At 29.1% G+C, this 23,669-nt stretch overlaps 1 protein-coding gene across 1 annotated transcript; it reads right to left on the bottom strand.

The window, feature by feature from the left end:
• Window positions 1-15,812: 15,812 nt before the first annotated feature.
• LOC125875988 (salutaridinol 7-O-acetyltransferase-like) lies at window positions 15,813-17,229 on the bottom strand. Its single transcript, XM_049557077.1, has one exon. The coding sequence runs from the start codon at window positions 17,227-17,229 to the stop codon at window positions 15,868-15,870; it is 1,362 nt and encodes a 453-aa protein (XP_049413034.1). The 3' UTR covers window positions 15,813-15,867.
• Window positions 17,230-23,669: the final 6,440 nt, after the last annotated feature.

Raw genomic sequence — 23,669 nt, 5'->3', positions numbered from 1 at the left:
ACATACAAAATGTACTAACACAAGAAGTTGAAAATTTTCCATTCCCGTAATTAAGATCGAATTATATTCTGAGAAGAATCTAAAATATCCTTAAATTATTGGAATTGGTACAAAAATACCTCTCGTTTACCTTTTAGCCTCCAAATACCTTGGGATTGACCTTTAGAGACCTATAATACCATTTTCGTGACGAATTAGTTTATCTAATTAATAATTTCATTTATTACGTGGTGTTATCTAATTTACTGAAAAATTAAGAAAAACTTTCACAAATAGTCATTATAATAAATTTAATTATGCTTCATAGCTATAATTTACATATTTACATAATTATTAAAATATACCTTTATGATACTTTGTGTTTGTGAGTATATGTATACTTGATTGATATAATAAAGGATGTAATAATCCTCATGGTTATTTTTCGATTTTTGTATATTACGACTGTTTTGCCCTTTTCCATAGTTTTTATGTACCTATCAAATAAACTTTCATGATGTGCTGTTTTTTCTAAGATACGTGTATACCTTTATCTTGGTACACAAATACATAGATATTAGAGCTCCATCTACTTTTTTTTTAAAAAAAACTAATACTACTATATAGTATAAATCAACAGAAAGTTTTCATAATATTTATTTGATAGCAACATAAGAAAGTTTATCATTGTGAAAAAAAGGAAAAAAAAAAATCAATGGAAGCAACAAAAGAGAGGAAAGAGCAAATGGAAAAGAAAGAAGATCCTATGGCCAAAACTAGAGAAATTATTAGAGAAGCTATTATTAGTGATGGTCAAAATTATCCAAACACTAATAATATTATTAAAAAGAAAGAAGGTGTTGAAGAACTTGAAGATGTTTTAGTTTTTTCAAGAACTGTCCAGAAAAGGGACTCTTCACTTGAGTGAGAATATCCAGGTTTTGCATGACTCGATTAATTTTACGGGATATCTTTTGCGTTTTACTAGTTCCTTTTTTTTTTGTTTATTTATGCTAGATTTTCCTTGTTGAGACAGAGCTTTGATTTGTATTTATAGTTTGATGAAATAAAATATAATAAACATGGTCATATTTCTATTCCTTCTCATTCTTCCAATGTTAGAATTAGATTTAGGGTTCATTTGTCGACACCTTCTTGACAAATGGGGGGGAAATGTTTATCTTTTCCTTTAAGAAATGGGTTTAGAATGATATGGGTAAAGGGTTTAGAAAGGATGGGTCGGTAGTTTTTCAATCAATTAGATAACATCACGTAATAAATGAAATTATTAATTATATAAACTAATTCGTCGCGAAAATGGTATTACAGGTCCCTAAAGGTTAATTTCAAGGGTATTTGGAGGCTAAAAGGTAAACGAGAGATATTTTTGTATCAATTCCAATAATTTAAGGGTATTTTAGACCCTTCTCTGGATATAATTCAATCTTAATTATGGGAATGGAAAAATTTCAATGTTTGTATATTTTGTATGTATTGAATGGATCAAATTGAGGTATTCATTTAGATTCTGAATTTAATAAATAATATCTCTAGTCCATTATATGTGCTTATACTCTTAATTTTGATATAGTTATTATGATTTGTGCAGTTTGTTTTATTATTTTAATCATATAAAAGGTGATAGTCCATTACATGTGCTTAATATTCTTAATTTTGATATAGTTATTATGATATAGTTATTATGATATGTGCAGTTTATTTTATTATTTTAATAATATAAAAGGTGAGACTCTGTGATGAGTCAAAATATTCCTAATGGATTGAATAATGATAAATTACACTCGTGAAATAATAATTAGTCGATAGAAGTTAGAACCATATCGCAGATATAAGAAAGAAGACACCCCTTTATGATTGCTTATAAGTTGTCATGTGAGAATCCTACAAGATTAAGCTCGAAGCCCTTAAATCTAAGATCAAGTCCAGGAGCAAATTCAAAATTTAAGATCAAACTCAGAAGCCTTTGAATTATATCTGAGAATCAGAGGAATAATAGGAATTGTAACTGTAACACCCCAGAAAATTTTTGAGCTAAGACTTGAACCATCCTTCGTTGTGAGTAGGATTTTACCGAGGAATTAAAATTTCTTAAGTGTTAAGTTCACTAGATGTAGCACCTTGAGTTCGAAAAAGAACTAAATTGGAAATAGCAAAATCTGAAAGTTTGCAAGTTATGCTTAAGTATGAGTTTTGGGTCAACTTCAAACGATCATAAATTTTATTACAGAAGGAGTTAGGAGACATGTAAGATGTTAAATTAAAGCCCTTCGAGTTATCTTTCCAACGCCACCGAGTTTGCTCAATTTCGAGCTCTGGGTAAGAAGTTATGATTGATTTACTAACGTCACGCAAATCTGGCAGCAGCTCCGCGACGCGGAGCCAACACGGACCTCACTGCCTAGTGGAAAATAATTTCGACTCCCAGCTCGTTTTAATTATTTCTTTAGGGGTATTTTAGTCCTAAAAACCCTTAGAAGGTCATCTAAATTGCCCTAAACGTGTAGAAAATTAATTTTCTTAAATCTAAACCCTCTCATTCACTCCAAAGATTCTACGCTCAAGAAATTCAAGAAACGCTAAGGCTAGGGTTCATCTTTCAAAGGTTTTCCTTCAAGTTGCTTCATGAGGATAATTCTTTCAGGTATGTAAGCTTCCATAGTGTTGGGTTTGTTCACCCACACGCCAATCATGTTAATTTCAGCTTTAAATTCGTTCTAAAAGATGAAGCTTTGATATTCTTGTTATGTATTCATGAATTTGTTTCCATTCTTGAATTGGGTTGACATTGAGGAGTTCTTGAGGTTAATGTGTCGATTTATAGAGTGGTTAAAGTTAGATTCTAGTGTACATGTGCTGGGTATCTAAATCTAAATAGAGATTGAGAAAAATATTCGAATTTAGGCGAATTGGGGCTGTAAAACAGAGAAGGAAAAAGTCGAGCGTGATCTGGCACGCAAGTCCGCATCGCGGACTTGCTTCCCCAGTGACTAAAAATTTTCTCCACGTCGCGGGTAAGACGCGGACTTCTCTGTCTCAAAATTTAATTTCACGAGTATTATTTTAAACCATCTCCGCGTCGTGGACTTGTTCCAAGACAGTGATTTCGTGACTTTTCTCATGTTTAGCTATCAACAATCATTCCTAAACATCATGAGACCTTTCCTATCACAAATCACAACCTTGAATCCATAATTCAAATTCAAGGTAAAGTTAAAAGTTAAGTCTTGAGAGTTCTTTCGAACATTTTGAGAAAGTCCATTTTAATCCTTTTGATGAGTCTTCTACAACTTCTAGTAACTTATTTCAAGACTCGAGCAAGTGAGTATGAGAATAAGAAGAATGTATTCATGAGTCTACTTTTTCATCATGAGATCCTTCATATCATGAACCGTAACTCTTGAATTCATAATTCACATTCAAGAGAGAGTTAAGAGTAGAGTTCAAGAAAAGCCTTTGAGTTCAATTGTGAATCCTTTGAGATCCATCATCGATTTGAGTTAAATTTTGAGGAAGTAAGTAAAAGAAAGAGAAGAGTTGTATACATGAGTTCCATAATGTTATGTAGACCTACGAGTCAAGTCGTTTATGCCCATAAATTTCGCATAAACTCCAGAAGTTGAGTATCTATGAGAGGAGTAATATCTTTATGTCCGAAGTCTTAAGTATTGAGTTTCTAACCTATTTGAGATTATAATCCTAATCATGGGACTATTACATGTTACCCATGATGTCCTTGAGTTGGGTTAGACATGTCCATAATTCTGTATGAACCCTATAAGTCGAACAATCTTGAGCAGAGTAGTATCATTGAAGTTCTTGAGTTCCAAGTATTGAGTTCTATCTGTGGTTATTTAAAACCTTGCATTGAGTCGTTCATGTCCATAATTCGGCATGAACCATATTTTAAGAAGTCTTTTACAAATGTTTTAACTTTGTTTTAAGACTTAAGCTTTGAAGTTGAGTAAAGAGTAAAACGTAAGAGTAAAGTTCATTTTCTTCAAAGAAGTATATGGGAACTAAGTATTCCCAAGAAGTTTGAAAATGTTTTCACATTTTGAGAAAGAAAAGAGGAACATCGATTCCAAGAGAGCTTTTAAGCTAAGTTTTTGAGTAATTATCTCAAACCAAAAAAAGAGTTTTGTTTGTACAAACGTATGAGCTAAGTATATTTTGGGAGTAGTATTGAACACCGATATAGGAATGCGAGTTCAGATAACTCAAGTCTCCATAAACCATGTAGCCATCATGGGTAATAAAGGATCATACTTTTTAGATGACTCCTTAAGATGCTTTTAGCATAGACTAGTGGATCCACTAAGTTAAGCGTTCTATATGACGGCAAAGTATAGGACAGTTCTGGCAGCGTGGGCAAGACATTGTATCACCACTTAGGCTCATAGTGGTGGTTGTCGGTTAGAGATACTCCCACAGTAATAATTGCATGGTTTCTCATGGGGTTCTGCTTAGTATGAATGGAGGTATGAGACTTCATTCATACATTGCACAAGTAGAGTTTAAGAGGGAGCATGATATGTCTTTTTATGATATGAGAAAGTTAAGTTTGTTATCGCACTTTTTTTAACGAACTAAGTTGTTTTTGTTGTTTTATAAAGTTTTCTATATATTGCATCTCTTATTGTTGCTTTATATTGAGTTGAGTATCCAGAGTTGAGTATCTTGAGTTGAGTATTTTTGAGTTGAGTATCTAATCTTTGAGTTAAGTATCTATCATTGAGTTGAGAATCTAATCTCTGAGTTGAGTATCTTATCCTTGAATACTTTGAATTGAGTAAGTTTGAGTAGTTTTGAGTATCCTTGAGTTGAGAAAGTTTGAGAAGAGGTAAGTATGTTTCCTTTTTATCAAGTTTCAAGCTTATGTTTATGTTTTAAAATTTTCTTACATGCTCGTACATTTCACGTACTGAGCCATTTGGCCTGCATCTTCTCGACACAGATATTCAGGATCATCAACAGGAGCTTCGTCGATACATCCGAGAGTTTGAGTTAGCTATGGTGAACCTACTTGTTTCCGGAGGATTTTATTTACTTTTCAATTTAGTCAGGATGTCGTGGGTTTTGTCCCGATTTCCATCTTTATCAGTTAGAGGCTTCATAGATAGTCAGTATAGTTGAGAAGTCTGTATTATTCATTTATTTTATTAAATGTTTTAAAGACTTAAGTTGCCTATCTTTTGGCGAGTTGAATATATTATTTTATTCAGAGTTTTTCATTTGAGTTAAAGTTTCAAAAGTTGAGTTTATTGAATTTTATGGAAAGGTATTGCGATTGTATTAAAGTTGTATTAGATATATTTCATAATTGTATTAAAATTGTATTAAAATCACGAACAATACATTTATAATACATATTACAAATTTCACTCTTTTTTAGTGATATCAACCAAAATAATTTAAATAACACACTTGTAATACATTTATAACATATGCACAATACATTTGTAATACATATTGCAAACATCACTCATGTTCTTAGTGATACAAACTAAAATAATTTATAACACACATATAATACATGTTTTATTCATGAATAATATAAGTTTAATTCAGTCTATAGATGTCACGACCCAAAAATGGACGTGATGACACTCGTCTTATCCCACCAAGACAAGTCAGCCTAAAACTCAACCATTATAATAAAATGCGGAAATTTTATAATCAACTCAAAAATACCCCCAAAAATCTAATTGTCACGTGTACAAGCCTCTAAAGTATTACAATTGATTCAAAAGAAAACACTAGTCTCAAATGACCTTGTTCTAGAATAGAACAAGGAGTAAGAAAGTCCGCTGATATGATAAACAACTACCTCACAAATCTCCAAGAAGCCTAAAAAACGAAGAGAATGACAAGTAAAATCCAGGCTCGTAACCTACAAAAAAAATTGTAGAAGCAAGGGGTGAGTACCAGACCACACGGTACTCAGCAAGTAAACTTCTAAACACAAGCTAAGGGAATGAAATACGGGTACTCCTTACACACCAACCAAGCCTCCACAATTACAACCTGCATAAAACCAATCCAACCTAACAGTTCACAGTGTACATAACACCAAGCTCAACAACAATCACTTTAACCAATTACATATCCTCAACAACAAACTCAATATACATCAATCACAACTTCCACAAAAAAGGGGCACTCACAATATCAGCAACACACAAGATCAAGTTCATCAAATAGAGGTAATCAAGTAATTTCCAACTACCAATAAAACACAAAATCATCAAGAATGAAGGATGCCATGAGATGCAATGCAATATGACATCATGAAATGATATGCCTCAGAACACCAAGTACTCTCTCAACCGTATATACATGATACTCCTCGGAAATACATCGAGAGTTCATGACCCATGGGGGACTCGCGAGGTCCATATACCGACACGGACGATCTCCACGTGACTGTGCGGACGATCTCAACGCACTATCATAAATCAAACAAATTTCGCACGGACGATCTCCACGTGCCCAAATTATAATCTTAACATCTCACTATCCCCAGCATGGACGATCTCCACGTGCCCAACTTATACTCAATCTCATGTCAATGCTTGTGCAGAATATGATTTCAATAAAAGGGATGATGTATCTCAATCAAATATCAATATGATATGTAATCACCTCAGTTATCACCAGTATACGGTTCAATAAAGAACACAATCACACATAATAAATCAAGTCAATAATATATCAGTTAATGCTCATATGCTTTGGCATTCTCGAATTACAATCCGCATTCTATAGTAATAAACTTTTCCCTTTATAACATCGGTACTCATACCAAAGGCCATCACCAACAATTCTCAATACATCACACACAAACAATTAATCACATTGCCTTTTATTACTCCTTTTTCATTATTAGAATTAATCAATGTGGACAAGTTAATCCATCACCAAGTTCCATTACCCCCAAACACATATTACAAGGAAATACACGAATTCCATACACTTAACAAGAGTTTAGAAATCCACTTGCCTGAAATAGTCGAACAATTACTCCGGGACTTGAGCCTTCCCCTTTCGTTGAACTTCTAAATCAATTTGATCTATTCAAATAAATAATCACAATAAGATTTCAACAATAACAACCCCATATTACTATGTGTCTAGCCTAGACCCAAAAACTCATCCAATTCTATAATTAAATTCCTAAGTTTCAAGCCTAGGATTAAGTCTTAATTCCTCCAAACATAATTCCAACAAAATCAGAAAAAAAATTCAACAAAACTAACAATTTTCCACCGAATTGTGATTTCAGCGAGACGAATCCAAATTGAAATTCCTTCTTTTCTCCTAATCTAAATTCCATAATGGTAATCATTATCCAATAATGGCTAATGTTTAACCAATCATCAACAATCCCATATAGCCCCCAAATTTCCAGTCGTCAACCTCATCCCATATTTTCCAGTTAATTCACCCAATGATATTTAATAATAATTCGTTCAATATTCTACATATCAAAACATATTATATAATGGTATTTACTAAATTTACTAGCCACCCAAAATACCATCTCTTCAATCCAAAAAAAAAAAACTAAAAAGGTCACGTTGTACTGGAGTAATTAATTTGCTCCATTTAAGTGCAAAATCAAACCTGACACTTCTTTCTCACTAACATATAATTAACTAATGAACACTTAAATATTCTACAAGCAATATTCTAAACTTTTGTGTGGCTTACCTAGAGAAGCGTCTCCGTCCTTTGCAGTTGTCGCCGCAGGTAAGTTTCTAACTCCCCTTTTTTTAAAAAAGAAATAATTATGTACTAACCCTATAATTTATTTTAATATGGGTTAAGTAGTAAAAATTATGGCATTGATCCATTAATCACTAACTAAATAAATAAATTATTGATTATATATCTGTCAATTAAAATAATCGTAGTTATCGAATAGTTTAAAATTTCCAACCCAACTTCACTGATCAAAATTGACTCAAGCAACTATCGGGAGGGGTAAAGCGATAATTTTTTTTATAATAATTTTCAAAAAAAAAAATTCGGGTTATTATTGTTAATTTTCTCTTCTAATTCAACTTTAATATTGTATAATTCATTTTTAATGCAAATTTAATTCATTTTGTAGTTTATTATTTGTTACTGTTAGATTACTTGTTTAATTCATTATTGATATAAATTTAATTCACTTTATAGATCATTGTCTGGTGTTTCATTAGTTACATTTTTTATTCATGCTTAATTCAACTTTAATATTTGTGTATGCAATTTTAATACACGTTAATTCATTTTGCAGTTTATTGGTTGATTTGTTATGATTGAATTACTTCTTTAATTCATTATTGAAGCAAGTTTTATTCAGTTTACAAATCACATAATGCTCTTTCGTTTGCTACATTTTACATTCATGTTTAATTCGCTTCTAATTCAACTTTAATATGTGTGTAATACATTTTTTATTCAAGTTTAATTCATTTGACAGTTTATTATATTTCTTCATTTGTTACAATTAGATTACTTGTCTAATTAATTATTGATACAAGTTTTATTCAGTCTACTAATCGTTGACTTCTCTTTCATTTGCGATTAGTTTGATAGGTTGTTCCTACAAATAGTTGAAAATATCGTTTGGAGTTTATATCTCAATTTTAAGAGGGTTTGGTTAAGTTTACAATTGACTTTAGGAAAATTATTGAATTAAAGCTCGAAAATGATGAAATTTACGGAACTATATCGCATTTGTATTAAAGTTGTATTAGATATGTTTCGTAATTGTATTAAAATAATGAACAATACATCCTACATTTATAATACATATTGCAAACTTCACTCCCTTTTTAATGATATCAGCTAAAATAATTTAGGTAACACACTTATAATATATTTATAATACATGCACAATACATTTTTAATACATATTGCAAATATCACTCACATTCTTAGTGATACAAAGCAAAAGTAATTTATAAGACACACATAATACATGTTTTATTCATGAATAATACATTTATAATACGTAATGCACACTTTACTCATTTTTTACGGATACCAACAAGAATAATTTAGGTAACACACTAATAATACATTTATAAGATATGCACAATACATTTTTAATACATATTGCAACCATCACTCATTTTCTTAGTGATAAAAGCAAAGATAATTTATAAGGTACATATGATATAAGTTTTATTCATGAATAATATGAGTTTAATCCAGTTTATAGATCGTTGTCTTGTTTTTTGTTAGTTACGTTTTTCATTCATTCTTAATTCTCTCTTTTAATTCAACTTTAATATTGTGTAATACAATTTTAAAGCAATTTAATTTATTTTGCAATTTTTTGATTTATTTGTTACTATTGCATTACTTGTTTAATTCATTATTAATACAAGTTTAATTTACTCTATAGATCATTGTGTGTAATATATTTTTAATTCAACTTTAATATGTGTGTAATACATTTTTAATTCAAGTTTAATTCATTTTGCAATTTGTTATGTCATTTCATTTGTTACGATTAAATTATTTATTTAATTAATTAATTATTGATACAAATTTTATTCATTCTACGAATCATTCACTACTCTATGAAGAAAGTAGAGGGAGAAACAAAAGGAAAAAAAAAACAACAGAAAGAGAGAGAAAGAGCAGCAAAAAGAAAAAAACAACAAAAAGAAAGTAAAAGAGAAAGAGCAACAAAAAGAAAGGAGCGAGCAAGAGAGAGAAATTAAAAAAATTGATAGAGAAAAAAAGAGAAAGAGGCGAGAGAGAAAAAAATCTAATAAAATATATAGTATTATTTTATATTGCTATAAATGGTAATAATTAAAAAGTATATCTAAAATAAGTAATTATTTTTTAAAAAGGATCCACTCATGTAATTAATTCGATAATTGGTAGTATAGAGAAAAAAGTAAAAATTAGGCAAATGACATAGTATAAGAAAGAAATTACTTCATTTCCCTATTCTTTCATTAATTACCAAAAATCCCTTTTTTTAGTGTTTTTCGGATTCATAATATAGCAGTGTGGATACTTAATATAGCAGCGTGGATACTTTAATTAATAACGGACGGATACTTAAATTATTAAGTTGTTAGCAGCACGGATACTTAATTAACTGGCGGATGCATAATATAGCAGCGCGGATACTTTAATTAATAACGGGTGGATACTTAAATTATTAAGTTGTTAGCAGCACGGATACTTAATTAACGGGTGGATGCATAATATAGTAGCGCGGATACTTTAATTAATAACGGGTGGATACTTAAACTAATAAAGTATCTGATTAAGTTGAATTGGGGGAAAATAAGAGATTTTTGTATTTTAGTAAAAGAGTAGGGAAATATTGAGAATAGATAAAGAAATGTTGTGTATTTAAGTAATTTTTTAATATAAAGTGTGTTGCACTTTTTGGACTAACAAGATATAAGCCCATTAAAAAAAGAGGGCAAAAATCCAATCGATGATAACATTACAAATGCATAGATATCTATTTTTGATCAGCCGTTTAGCTTATGAGATTTCTCAAAAAAGGTATATAGCTTTAATTATTAGCTTAAATTTTTTTTTAAAAAAAGTATAATATAAATATAAAAGATTAGTAGTGTAAACCAATANAAAACAGAAACAGTAACATATATTGGGCCCCGTGCTGGCGCGGGGTCCCATATCTAGTATATATATAAACGCTAGTATGATCCTTTTTTTAAATATTTATTATTTATATTAGGATAATTTTACAAAACATAAGCTTTTAAGTAAACAACAAATATATGATAATTATGTTATTATTTATATTGGTGTGAGTTAATAATAAGATGTTGACACGTGTGTAATATATTGTCTTGCATTGATTTATAACAAATTTTATTTAATGTTACAAAGATTTTAATAATTTTATTCAAAGTCTAAAATATTAGAGTAAAAAATTTATTCGTTTTACTATTGAACTGCCTTCCTAGACTTTACTTAATTTCTTAGTACTCCCTCCGTCCCAAAAATAGTTGAACTATATGTAATGTTCTCTCAACTTATTACGGAGGTTCTCAAAAAGTTTCTTCTGAAAAAATTTTGGGGTGCCCCAAGGCATCAATCGATGGGTCAATACATGCGAAAAAAAATAAAAAAATTGCAAAATTTTTAAAAGTTAGCTTGTAAATGTAAAAATATGCCTTAAAAAATAGTAGGACTATACATAATGCTCCCTCAACTCATTACAAGGTTCCCATAAGTTTTTTAAGTAAAAATTTCAAGGTTCCCCAAGGTGCCAAATCCATAGGCTAATATACATGAAAAATCAAGAAAGTCGCGTAAATCCTAAAAGTTGGCTCGTAAATGCGAAAAAATATGCATTAAAAAGTAGTGGGACTATACATAATGCTCCTTCAACTCATTACAGAGGTCCTCATAAAGTTTTTTTTAAAAAAAATTTTGGGGTTCCCCAAGGCGCCAAATCCATGAGCTAATATACATGAAAAATCAAGAAAGTCATGTAAATCCTAAAAGTTGGCTCGTAAATGCGAAAAAATATGCCTTAAAAAGTAGTGGGACTATACATAATGCTCCTTCAACTCATTACAGAGGTCCTCATAAAGTTTTTTTAAAAAAATTTTGGAGTCTCCCAAGGCACCAAATCCATGATCAACACATGAAAATCAAGAAAGTCGCGTAATTCCTAAAAGTTGGCTCGTAAATGCGAAAATAAAAAATGGTGGGACGATACGTAATGCTCCCCCAACTCTTTACAGATGTCCTTATAATTTTTTTTAGAAAAAATTTTTGGATGCCCTTAGGCGCCAAATCCATTAACTAATACACACGAAAAACCAAGAAAGTCGCGTACTGCCTAAAAGTTGGCTGACAAATGCGAAAATAAAAAAATGGTGGGACTATATGTAATGCTCCCCCAGCTCATTACGGAGATCCTCATAAATTTCTTTTTAGAATTTTTTTTTGGGGTGCCCGGAGGCGCTAAATCTATGATTCACATGAAAAACCAACAAAACCCCTTGATTCCTAAAAGTTGGCTTGTAAATCTGAAAATATGCCTTAAAATGGTGGGACTAGGACTACAGGTAATGCTCCCCCAACTCATTACGGATGTCCTCATAAAGTTCTTTTAGAAGAGATTTCGAGGTGCCCCAAGGTAGTGGCAGAGCCAGAAATTTCACGAAGAGTGTCCAAGAATCGTATAGGTAAAAATATTAATTTGACAAAGGGTGCACTAAAACTTTGTAAATCAAACTATGTAACATTAACAATTTTTTTTAATTAAACAATATACTAAATTTTTTAAAATCAAACTACATAAAATTTTGCTTGAATGTTCATGTTTATTTAATAGAAAGTGAACGAACAAAAAAAAAAAGAGAAAGAAGAAATTCAGTTATACTTCAAGATTTCATCATTCTTCGGTGAATTAATAACGAGATATGAAAAATAAAGAGTAAGATTTTTAATAGATAATATTAGTTTTGAATTATTAAAAAAACAACTGATTTATTTTCTCTCGCCCATATTTAGCCTTGGACGGAATTCACTGCCCGATTTGGGCTGCATTCCCAAACAACCCGACTCGTAGACAGCGCCTTGTGATGCGATAGGGTCTGGGCACAACGGGGCTCTCACCCTCTCTGGCGCCCCCTTCCAAGGGACTTGGGCCCGGTCCACCGTTGAGGACGCTTCTCCAGATTACAATTCGGATGACGGAGCCGCCCAATTCTAAGGCTGGGTTGTTCCTGGTTCGCTCGCCGTTATTAAGGGAATCCTTATAAGTTTTTTCTCTCACTACATCTCAATCCTAAACTTGTCAAGCAAGGTTTCACTATAAAAAAATGCTCAATTTATGGGGGTTATTTTGTCAATTTGAGGCAGTTTTTTACCTTCACAATAAGAATTGAGGCGATTTTTAAAAACACTACAATTACCTCTGCCACGAGCATATTTGTGGCGATTTTAAGAAATCTCCATGATGACCCCCATAAAATTACTTTTTAATTTGTGGAGGTTTGTTACGTCAATTTGTAACAGTTTACGACCTCCATTATACTATTTTAATATTTTTTTAAAAAATGTCTGGATGGGTTTAAAAATGCCACAATATGATATCACTATTCATGAAATCTAATTTGTGGATGTTTGTGACCGCCACAATTGTTATATTTCTATATAAAAAAAAAATTACATCAAGCCTTTGTTAAGACACATATAAATACTTTCTAAATATTTAATGTAAATCAAATTTCATTATACAAATCAATAATTAAAAGTTTACAAGTTAAAACTCATGTCAAATTCAATAATAAATCTCATGTATAGCAACTTTAACGTTACAATTTAAAATCTAAAATAGTGTCATATAAGATAAATACTAAAAAGAAGTGCTAGCTATGTATATTTTTGGTGACTTGAGTTGGTGCCATCCTATCTTTTTTTTCAAGGTGAAGTAAGCTCGATCTTCATCGTCATTAAGCTGAATCTATGAAATCATAAAAACGTTATACGTTAGATAAACAAATATTAATATATACACATCTTTGTACACCTTGATACAAGAAGAAAATTCAAAATTTAATTCATCTAAAACATAAATTTATATGAACCTTTGGCCTTATTAGTGAGGTCATACTCATCAATTAAAAAACAATGTAAATATATTTGAGCTCTCATCCAAAAAGAGTAAAATCATGTGGTTTGTTTTTATCCTACCTTGTTATTTATTCAAGTCTGATGTATGAAATAGTTATATTTCTTCTTCGTTAAAGCAAGTAAGATTACACAAATATTAAAATATTACAAGGTTGAAGGCACTTATAATACAACAATCTACAAAATGTTATTCTCTAAGGTTACTTATTTTGTTAGGAAATAAACATACAATAATAGAAAAAACATAAAACGGATAATTCAAACTCAATTCTCAAATGAGCAAAACAAATTTGTTAGGTGTCAATAAGAATCCAACTAATTCACGATTTTATAAAACACTAGTCATCATTCTTATCTAAACAAAAATAAAATTAAGGCTTATCTGCAATCAATTGAAGGCCGGATATAATTTTTTTTATAATGTGGCGAAAACTCAAAAAATATCCTGAAATATATAAAAGTACGGGGGATAAGGGTCTGAAAAATATCTCAACTTTGGTCAGATTTGCTGTTGTGATACTAAACTTTCATGAGGACCTATTACCTCTCTAGACTATTTAATACCGTATTTTTTACCCCCTGAACTATTTAATAGTGTATTTTAAAGGTATATATGTGTACACGTGGACACATTACTATTTATAATTTTGCATTATTTTTTATGTCCACGTGGGCAAATATATATGTTTAAAATAGGGTATTAAATAGTTTAGGGAGGTAATAGGCCCTCATTAAAGTTTAGTCTCGCAACAGCAAATTCGACCAAAGTTGAGGTATTTTTCAGACCCTTATCCCAAAGTATGACTACATAAGTTTAACAACTTACAAAATACATATTTATTTAACAATAAAATAAAAAAATATAAATATAAATCTCAAATTGTAGTTCATGTGACAAATAATTACCTTTCCATTCACAAAAAAATTATTATCTAATCCATATGTTATACAAACTTGTTGCTTTGAGAACTCCACTTTATAAACCAACAAAGAAAAAGTCAATCAAAAGAATCACACAAACTAAATAAAAATCAGATTGAACAAAAGATAAAATAAGCAAGGAAAAAAATAAGAAGGGAGTGTCTTTTAGGAACTACCGAATTGTGGAAGTGGGAAAGTGGGAGAGAGACTTGGGAGTTTATTTTGTGGTGGGAAAGGGGAAATTTTTTGTATTTGTTTTTGCTTTAAATTTCATTGGGGGGATTTTAGTCCGTAGCAAATTTTAATTTTTGAGGAAAAATGGTAAGCATTTAGGATTTTGTTTGGACTAATTAGGTTAAAAACTTTTTCGTTTGGACAAATTATTGCACTTGTTTTAAATTGCTCTATATTGAAATGAGTATTGAGTATTCAAAGTTGAGTATCCAGAGTCGAATATCATATCTCTGAGTTGAGTATCTTATCCTTGAATACTTCTGAGTTGAGTAAGTTTGAATAGTTTTGAGTATCCATAAGTATTCCTTGAGTTAAGAAAGTTTGAGAAGAGATAAGTATGTTTCCTTTTTATCAAGTTTGAAGCTTATGTTTATGTTTTAGAATTCCCCTTACATGCTCGTATATTCCACGTACTGAGCCATTTGGCCTTCAACTTCTCATGATGCAGACACAAGTATTCAGGATCATCAACAGGAGCTTCATTGATACATCCGGGAGTTCGAGTTAGCTATGGTGAGCCTCCTTGCGTTCGGAGGATTTCATTTACTTTTCAGTTTAGTCAGGATGTCATGGGTCTTGTCCCGACTTCCATCTTTATCAGTTAGAGGCTTCGTAGATAGTCAGTATAGTTAAGAAGTCTGTATTATTCATTTATTTTATTAAATGTTTTAAAGACTTAAGTGCCTATTTTATGGCGAGTTAAATATATTAATTTTATTCGAAGTTGTTCATTTGAGTTAAAGTTTCAAAAGTTGAGTTTATTGAATTTTATTTCAGTTTTAAGCTTTTGCATGCTTAAGTTAGTCTTCCGCTTGTAGTCAGCCAGGATGACGGTTCGCTTGGGGACCAACAAAGGCTCTTGAGTGCCGACCACGTCCAGGGTGTAGACTTGGGTCGTGACAAAGTAGATCACAAACAATTGATTTAATGATTTTTATTATGCTAAAATAAGCGTTTAAACGAACACACCAAGCAATAAAAATAAAGGTAGAACATTATTGAACATCAATATATGATGTCCAAATAATAGCAATAAAGCTTTTTTCAAGTACAACAAACACATGAAAATGTCTACTCATCACAAGTGAAAGACAATACATCTTTGTTACATTCAAATATGTCCATGTAGTCTTTCTTCAAATCTGCTTGAACAATAATTTCAGTGCCACATTGTGTATCATACAACCAAAACATATCACTACGTCTCAATCCAAAACTTAGCAAGCAAGGTTTTCCCCAACCAAAATCAACTTCATTAATAGGGAACCTACATAAACTTGATGCCATGCACACATCCACTTGTTCATTTTCTTCCCATTCTTGTATTTCTTCATGAAACTTGGATGCTAGGGAATATATGTCATCACTTGATTTTACAAATGATTCATTGGTTTTTTGTAGTACGCCCTTGATCAATAGTAAAATTTCTTGTAACTCCATTCCTGTTTCTCCCGGTATGAATTTGACTGGGACTTCAAGAGCGAAATTCCCAAAAGAGTTTTCGTATCTTGGAGAGTCAATCTTACCACGTAAATTCACAGGGACACTCAATAAACAAGGTCTTAAACGTCCATTATTTTTACGTCGATAAACATTGATTAGAGCCCTCCATAGAAAAGAAATCACCAACTCAACTCGTGATGGTTTGAAATAAACCACTCCAACATTTTCCCTAAGTTTTGATATCACGGATTGATTTATGACAAACCTCCTCGCAACCATTTCAGCAAAATCATGATAATGATCATCTCTAGGAGACTTGACTCTTGTTAACAAATGATTATCACTTGTTGGTGGAAAAATGGTACCAAAATCGTCAAAGGTGAAGCAATTGATCTTATCGGAATGAATATTAATTCCCATTTTACTCACTTTAGACCACTCGTAAACAAATTTCAACGCTGTGAATCCATCAATAACCGCGTGTTCAGAGCTCACAGATATAGCTATCCCCGTACCACACGCAAACTCCGTCACTTGCACTACCACTAGTGGTGTGATAGACAAATTAGAAACACTACGATCAATTTTCGGGCAAAAAATCAATGCTAGGTCGATATCTTTCTTTGCATCGTTGAGGAAATCACAAAATTGAGAATCAACTTTTGCCTTTATAAACAAAACACCTTCATCATGACAATTGATTGATTGACCATCAGATGTAAATCTACCTGATGCAGGATAAACATGAGTTAAAAGCTTGGACAATGATTGTTCTAGTCGTTCATGTATAATGGAAATTTTAGTAAATGTGGAATATTTGATTGGATAGAAAAGAACACAAGGAACGTGCATTTGGAGAGCAAATTGATCAAAGAAAGATAATTTGTAAAATTTGGGGTGATCAACATCATTATCATGATTTGACGTAGGGAAGGATCTAATGAGATTCTTGGAAAGGATGTTAATCTTTGTAAGAACCTTAGACTCCATTATTTGGTTTTGAAGGTGTTTTCTATAATATCTCCAAATTATGCCATCAATATATAGCCTTCATGCTTCAAAGATTGGATCCATTTAGTGCATTTCTTATAACATTTTAAAAAGAAATTAAAGGAAGCCAAAAGGCCGATCTAATCTTACAAGTGGAGTATGAGGAAAGTAGAATATATCCATATATTATCCCTACATCATAAAGAATTAAAGTTTTCAATAGATAAGGTCTTTTAAACCGTCCAAAAAAAGGGATACAAAATATAATAGCAATAACAACAACTAATCAATGTGAAATGCAATAATCTGAGCACAAAAAATAACAGTAGAAGTCAAAATCGAAAAAAATAATAATTACAAAATAATACTAATCTATAATATATTAGAAGCATGAAGATTCTTAGAAATGTTTGAACTTTTTGTCTTCCTTAAAAGACTTGGCTTATACAAAATTTTATTTTCACTATATTTTTTCATATGTAAAGTAATATAAATCTTTCCCTAACCTTTAGGATTTTAAAATTAATTAAATATTATTTCTTTATTTATACGGAAAAATATTAACAATAATCATGGTAGGAGAATCCTAATTTGTCATGGGTTCGAAGGGATATGAACTAAAATTTTGCTTACTAATTATTTTCTTACTTAAACTACAACAAATAATTAAGATCTTAACATTTTGCACTTTATAAATAAACGGGAAAAGAGTTAAAATAGTTTTTGAACTATACAAAATAGATTATTTATATATTTCGTTATATTTTGGGGATCAAAAAAGTCGTTATTATTAACTTAAGAGATCACAAATACTCTTAAAATGTAACAATACTAATATAGTATTTAAGTACGCCATATAATAATAATTCCGCTGTCTAAACTTGCCAGCTAGGATAGTCACTAAATTTTGACCCAATTTATAATTCGAACCCCTAAATTTTTGTCTAGACTCGACCCACAAAAATTAAGAGACAAACTTATCACCATTAAACGTGTCCAATTCCTATGTTTGCCACCATTTCTCCCTTCTCTACAAAGCAAACCTCTTTTCAATATTCACACAATTAATTTCATGTCTATATATTATAAATAAAATAAAGGGTTGGTTGCATTTAATCTCTTTGAATTACTGACATACTGCTCTTCATTTATATTTTTTTTGCTTTTTCCATGGTACTGTGGTGTATTTATGGCTTAATAATTTAAAGGGGTCGGATCTAGAAAAAATGAGTAAGTATCTATATATAATATAAAATTAAATATGAAAATAGTAATGTGACATCTCTTAAAAGTCAGGATTCCTATTTATTATTTCAACATTCTATAGTCACATTCAATATTTTAAGCATTAATTGGTATAGTTGGAAATGGAAAGAAAATCCGTTTCAGAAAAATATTTTTCTAATATTCTAATCCAAAACTTTTTCTTTTTTCTATTCACCATTTAATATCATTAATCACTTTTTTTTTAATATCTTTTTCTATTCCTTCATAAAGATATTACTAAATTACAATTAAGACATTTAATATCAATATAAGTTACAATTTTATGATTACTATATTACTCATTTAATTTATGTTATTCAATAAAGTTATAAATTTATTGATTACTATAAATACTAGAGTATATCATCTTCACCCAAGAATTTCTTCTTCTTTTTTCTTTCTTCATTATATTTATATTAAAGTACATTGCTTTATTTATGGCTAATTTTATAATATATGAATTATTTGTGACTAATTTTTTTTGTTTATAGTGTGGAAAATACGATGCATATGACAATTTTGAAATTCCAATTGCAATTCAAATTCAATCTTGATGAGTACAATAAATAACTTATGATACTCTTCTCATTTTAGTTTGTTTGATGTCTCTTATTTATAGTGTTTTTTCTCGTCTATTTTTTTCCCGTTTGTGTTGTTTTTTTCCTCATTATTGGTTATTTTACTATACTTTTCACTTCCTCACTATTTTTATGTTTGTACTATTATGAATTTTTTTTCTCATTTTCATTTAAATTATATAATCAACAAAAAATTGATGATTATATTGTATATAACAATAAAATTTTGAGGCATCATTCATACTGTTAAATAATTATTTCAGTAAATTGAGATTTACATTTTTTGGAATTGTTTGGTTATTCTATATTTGAGAATTTATAAAGGGGTTCATAATATGAATATTTATATTAAATTAACTACAAATGCATTGGTCATATGATTTTTTTAAAATATATTTTTCAGTTAATCTGGTCGGCTTTGTTAAACTAAGGATCTTAAGAAACATTTTTTTCTATCTCACTCTATTTTTTATTTTTCATATTTCAGTTGTAAAATTACATTAAATATGTTGTTGTTGTAATTATATTATCAGAGGATATTTAATATTTATTTTTTCGATGAAAATTGTAATTGTTTATGTAAATTATAATGGCTTGGTGTGATATAGGTGCTCTGATTGTCGAGGCATGTTATCATTTGAGTATTTTCACTTATCACCCAAAATAATAAATATTTCTTACTGGATTATAAAGAGATGTTAAATGAAAAATTATCTTATTATATTGTAACTGATTGAAGGTTTGATTTTATTTTTTGGAAAATAATATTAAATTTCTTAATTATATTGTTTAGAAAATATTGATCGTTGAATTCAAACTATTATGTTTTATACGCTGGTTCAAAATATATTTTAAAATGAAAAAATGTTATCTATATATTCAAAACTTATTTCCAAATGAAAATGTGTTAACTATATGTTCAAATAATTTTAAGCAAGGATAAGCTTATTTTGTTATTATTATAATAGAATAGTTATCATGAATTGACCAACAAATGAACAAGAAGTCTTAACTAATATTATCATTAATAATTTTATACTTAATAAGTATATGGAGCTTTAAATTTAAAATTGTGTTAAGATTTAGATTATTTTATTGAAAGATATTCTTAGATAAATTTTAATATTTTACTTAATTACTATGTCATGTTCCTCTTGCTATAATATATTAAGTGGATATTTGATTTTTAGAAATGTTATAAATTTTATATATACACGTTTTTTTAAAATCTTTAATAAATTTATTGACTTGTGCCAAATAGTTATATGAATTTATATACAACAATAAAGTTAGGAAAAGAAAAAGTAAGGGTGATATTTGTCTTTGGTCAAGAAATACAATTATATATATTTTTTAGATTTTTTTTAATTTATGTACTATATTAAAAGAGCTAAGAAAAATATTTTACTCTATTAATTATATTAAATGTGCAATGCAAAGAAATTAAAAAGATATTTTCAGAATATGTTAAATGTAAAATTTAATTGATCTTTATTTTCATTAATTACTCTTACACAACTTTTTATTATCATGATCTATAAAATAATTAATAATTATATTCATCATATTGTTTGGTGGTTCATATTGTAGCCCTAAAAATAAAATCATGGTAAGATTTTATAGAGGACTATATTAGCCTTTTAGTTTGTTATATTTTTTGTGCTTATTATATTAATGCTTTAATTTGACTTGAAGAATAAGATGAAAGTTATTGAATGGTGATTGGCTTGGCTTGTGGGAGTGGATGTCCACAAGAACTCGAAAAACATGTGTACTGATTTCATATTTTTTCTTCTATTTTTTAATGAGTAAAGTAGTAAGAATGATGTTGCATTTTTTTTGGTATGATTCTCTTTATTTTGTATCTTATGTGAATTTCTTATTGTATTTTTTTTAGTTCAAAATAGTAAAAAACTTATAACTGCGCGAAGCGCAGACAAGTGCACTAGTTTAAATAATAAATTGGATTAAAATTTAGTACGTATTTAGTTGATAATTTAGGTGGCGAAATTAGTATCATGTGACGTGTCATATCATTGTTGTTAATTCTTAAGGACATTCGTGATCTTTAAAATAATTGCGGGAGCATTTTTTATCTAAAAATGTAAAGGATGATAAATAGTCTAATTCACATAGTTTAGATCTTGTGTGATAAAATATCTATAATAATAATATTTTTTTAATATGTGTATTAAGTTAAACAGTAACAACTAAAAATGAACGGAGCGAATAAAAAGAACTAGAAACAACGACTAGTCACCAAATAGGAAAGTGATCGACATGTGTATTGAATTGCATAGGCGGTGTTTTAGCATTAATTATTTATTATTTTAATTATTTTTTAAAGATTAATATTTAATACTGTTATAAAAATAGTCATATCAATAATTTTCTTCGTGTATGTTGAGTTGAAATATGACAAACAATAGTGAACGAAATAAATATTTCGTCCGTGTCATATTAGATGGACAGTTGTAATAATTTATTTCCGGGGGCTATTTCACTTGTTATATTTTTTTAATTTATTAATTATTTAAAATGTTAATCTTTCTTAATAAATATTCTTTTTTTAATCTTTTTTAATAAATAAAAATGAGTTAGCCTAAATAATCATAATTTTAAGTATGTGTATATGCACTTTATTAATTTTTATGCTAATCAGTCAATGTTTATTTCTTTTTAAAATAATAATTACTATTTGAGTAAAACTAAAAAAAAAAATTATTCAATTATTCCCCATGTATCTATTTATATGTCATTTTAGATTTCAAGTCACATAAGAAACTATATAAGTTTACTATTATAATTTTATTTAATATTCTGTTGAAATCAAGTTTTAATAAATAAACATGAATTAATCAATTAGTTTTTCTATGTCGGTCAAATTTATACTCTCAACGGTAAAATAGTAAGAATAGTGTCATTTATGCATTGATTTTGTAAAATGACAAATATTAAAAACCATCTATTTTTAATAAGGACGACATATAAATACTCACCCTATCTCATATTAGTTGATCATTATAATAAAACTAATTGTCTATTATTAGTTGTCGATTTTACCAAATCAAGAAAGCATTAATTAATTTTTTTTCATATTATTCTTGCAATTAATTTTTTAAAGTGTTCACATTTCCTTATAAAATTTCTAAGAAATTTTTTAAGGAAAAATTAATTAAGAATTATTTTTTTATTTATAATTTTTCAAGCATAATATAAATAAAAGGGTAATGTAAAATGGTCAGAATATTTGGTTAGAAATTTAAAAAACCTATAATATTTTTTTAATTTTAAAATAAATTATTTTTTTTATTTTTTAATTAAAAGATATTAAAGTTAAAAGAATAAAAATATTTTAAAAAATAAAATAATATAATATAAAATATGTTATTTTATCCTTTTGGCCAAATTTTGACCGAAAGGATTTTTTCAAATAAAAAATGATCAGGTGAATGGAACATAGGGTAATATTACTCCTGGAAAGGGTGTGACCTTAATCTAAGAGCCTTGACTCCACTATTTAATGTTTGCTGTGATAACTCCAAGATTGGATCGTGCATATCTTATTATTGGGAGTGGTGTAACATAAATTCAATTTTTTAGGAAATGACTGCTTTAGCCCGTGCAACATAAATGATTGAATAGACGTTAATTGAAGTTTCAATAATAGTTGTCTACTATTAATTTGATATATCTTTTAAGAAATGATAAATAATAAGGATAATATTATTATATTATTTTTTGACTTTATTAAATTTAATATTTTAAAAAATGTGTTAGATTATATACAGTATTTAATAATAAGGGTAAAATAAACACAAAAAATATATTATCTTTTAATTTTTTAAATTAGACAAATATTATTGAATAACTATTTTTAATATAGTGAACAATTATTGTTAGACGGATAGAGTAATATCTCCTCCTCTCCAATAATTGAAGTCATTAAACCTATTATACAATCAATGCCTCGCTTCTTACCTTAACTTAAAAAAAGATAGAAATAATTATTTTTGATAAACCCCTCGTTAGAAAAAAAAAATTGTCAAGGAGTTTAAGAAAAGTGGATATAAATATGAAAGCAATAATAACAACTTATCAATATAAAATGGGGAGTGATACACAACAAATAGGGGAAAGTACAGTAACTCAAAGCACAAAAAAGAAGAAAGAAAGTCGAAATTGAAGAACAAGAAACTATAGAAATAGTGTTAATACTACTGATAAGAAAGAAGATCATCAAAGTATCTACCACCAAGCCTGTCTCGCAGAGAAATAAGAGAACACTCAACTATCAATTAATTATCTTCTATCCTAATTCACGATCTCTAAACTTTTTTATTGCAGGTTCCTCAGTAATTAAAACTAAAATGTATCATGTCTTGTCTAATCATTTCCAAATAAATAAAGTCATGAAATGCGTGGCATATTTAATAGGATTGTCGTAATAATTTATTTCCTTGAGGTCATTTTACTTGTTATATTTTTTTATTTATATCCATTAAAAAAATACATATATTTTGATTATCATATTTTTATTTACTATTTTAAATTATTTCATAAGTGAGGTATGACTTATGAGAAAAATAGAATATA

Source organism: Solanum stenotomum, chromosome 9, assembly GCF_019186545.1.
Source record: "Solanum stenotomum isolate F172 chromosome 9, ASM1918654v1, whole genome shotgun sequence".
Lineage (NCBI taxonomy): Eukaryota > Viridiplantae > Streptophyta > Magnoliopsida > Solanales > Solanaceae > Solanum > Solanum stenotomum.
Note: the sequence above shows the minus strand (reverse complement) of the source record. Positions and strands in the feature narration are given on the sequence as shown.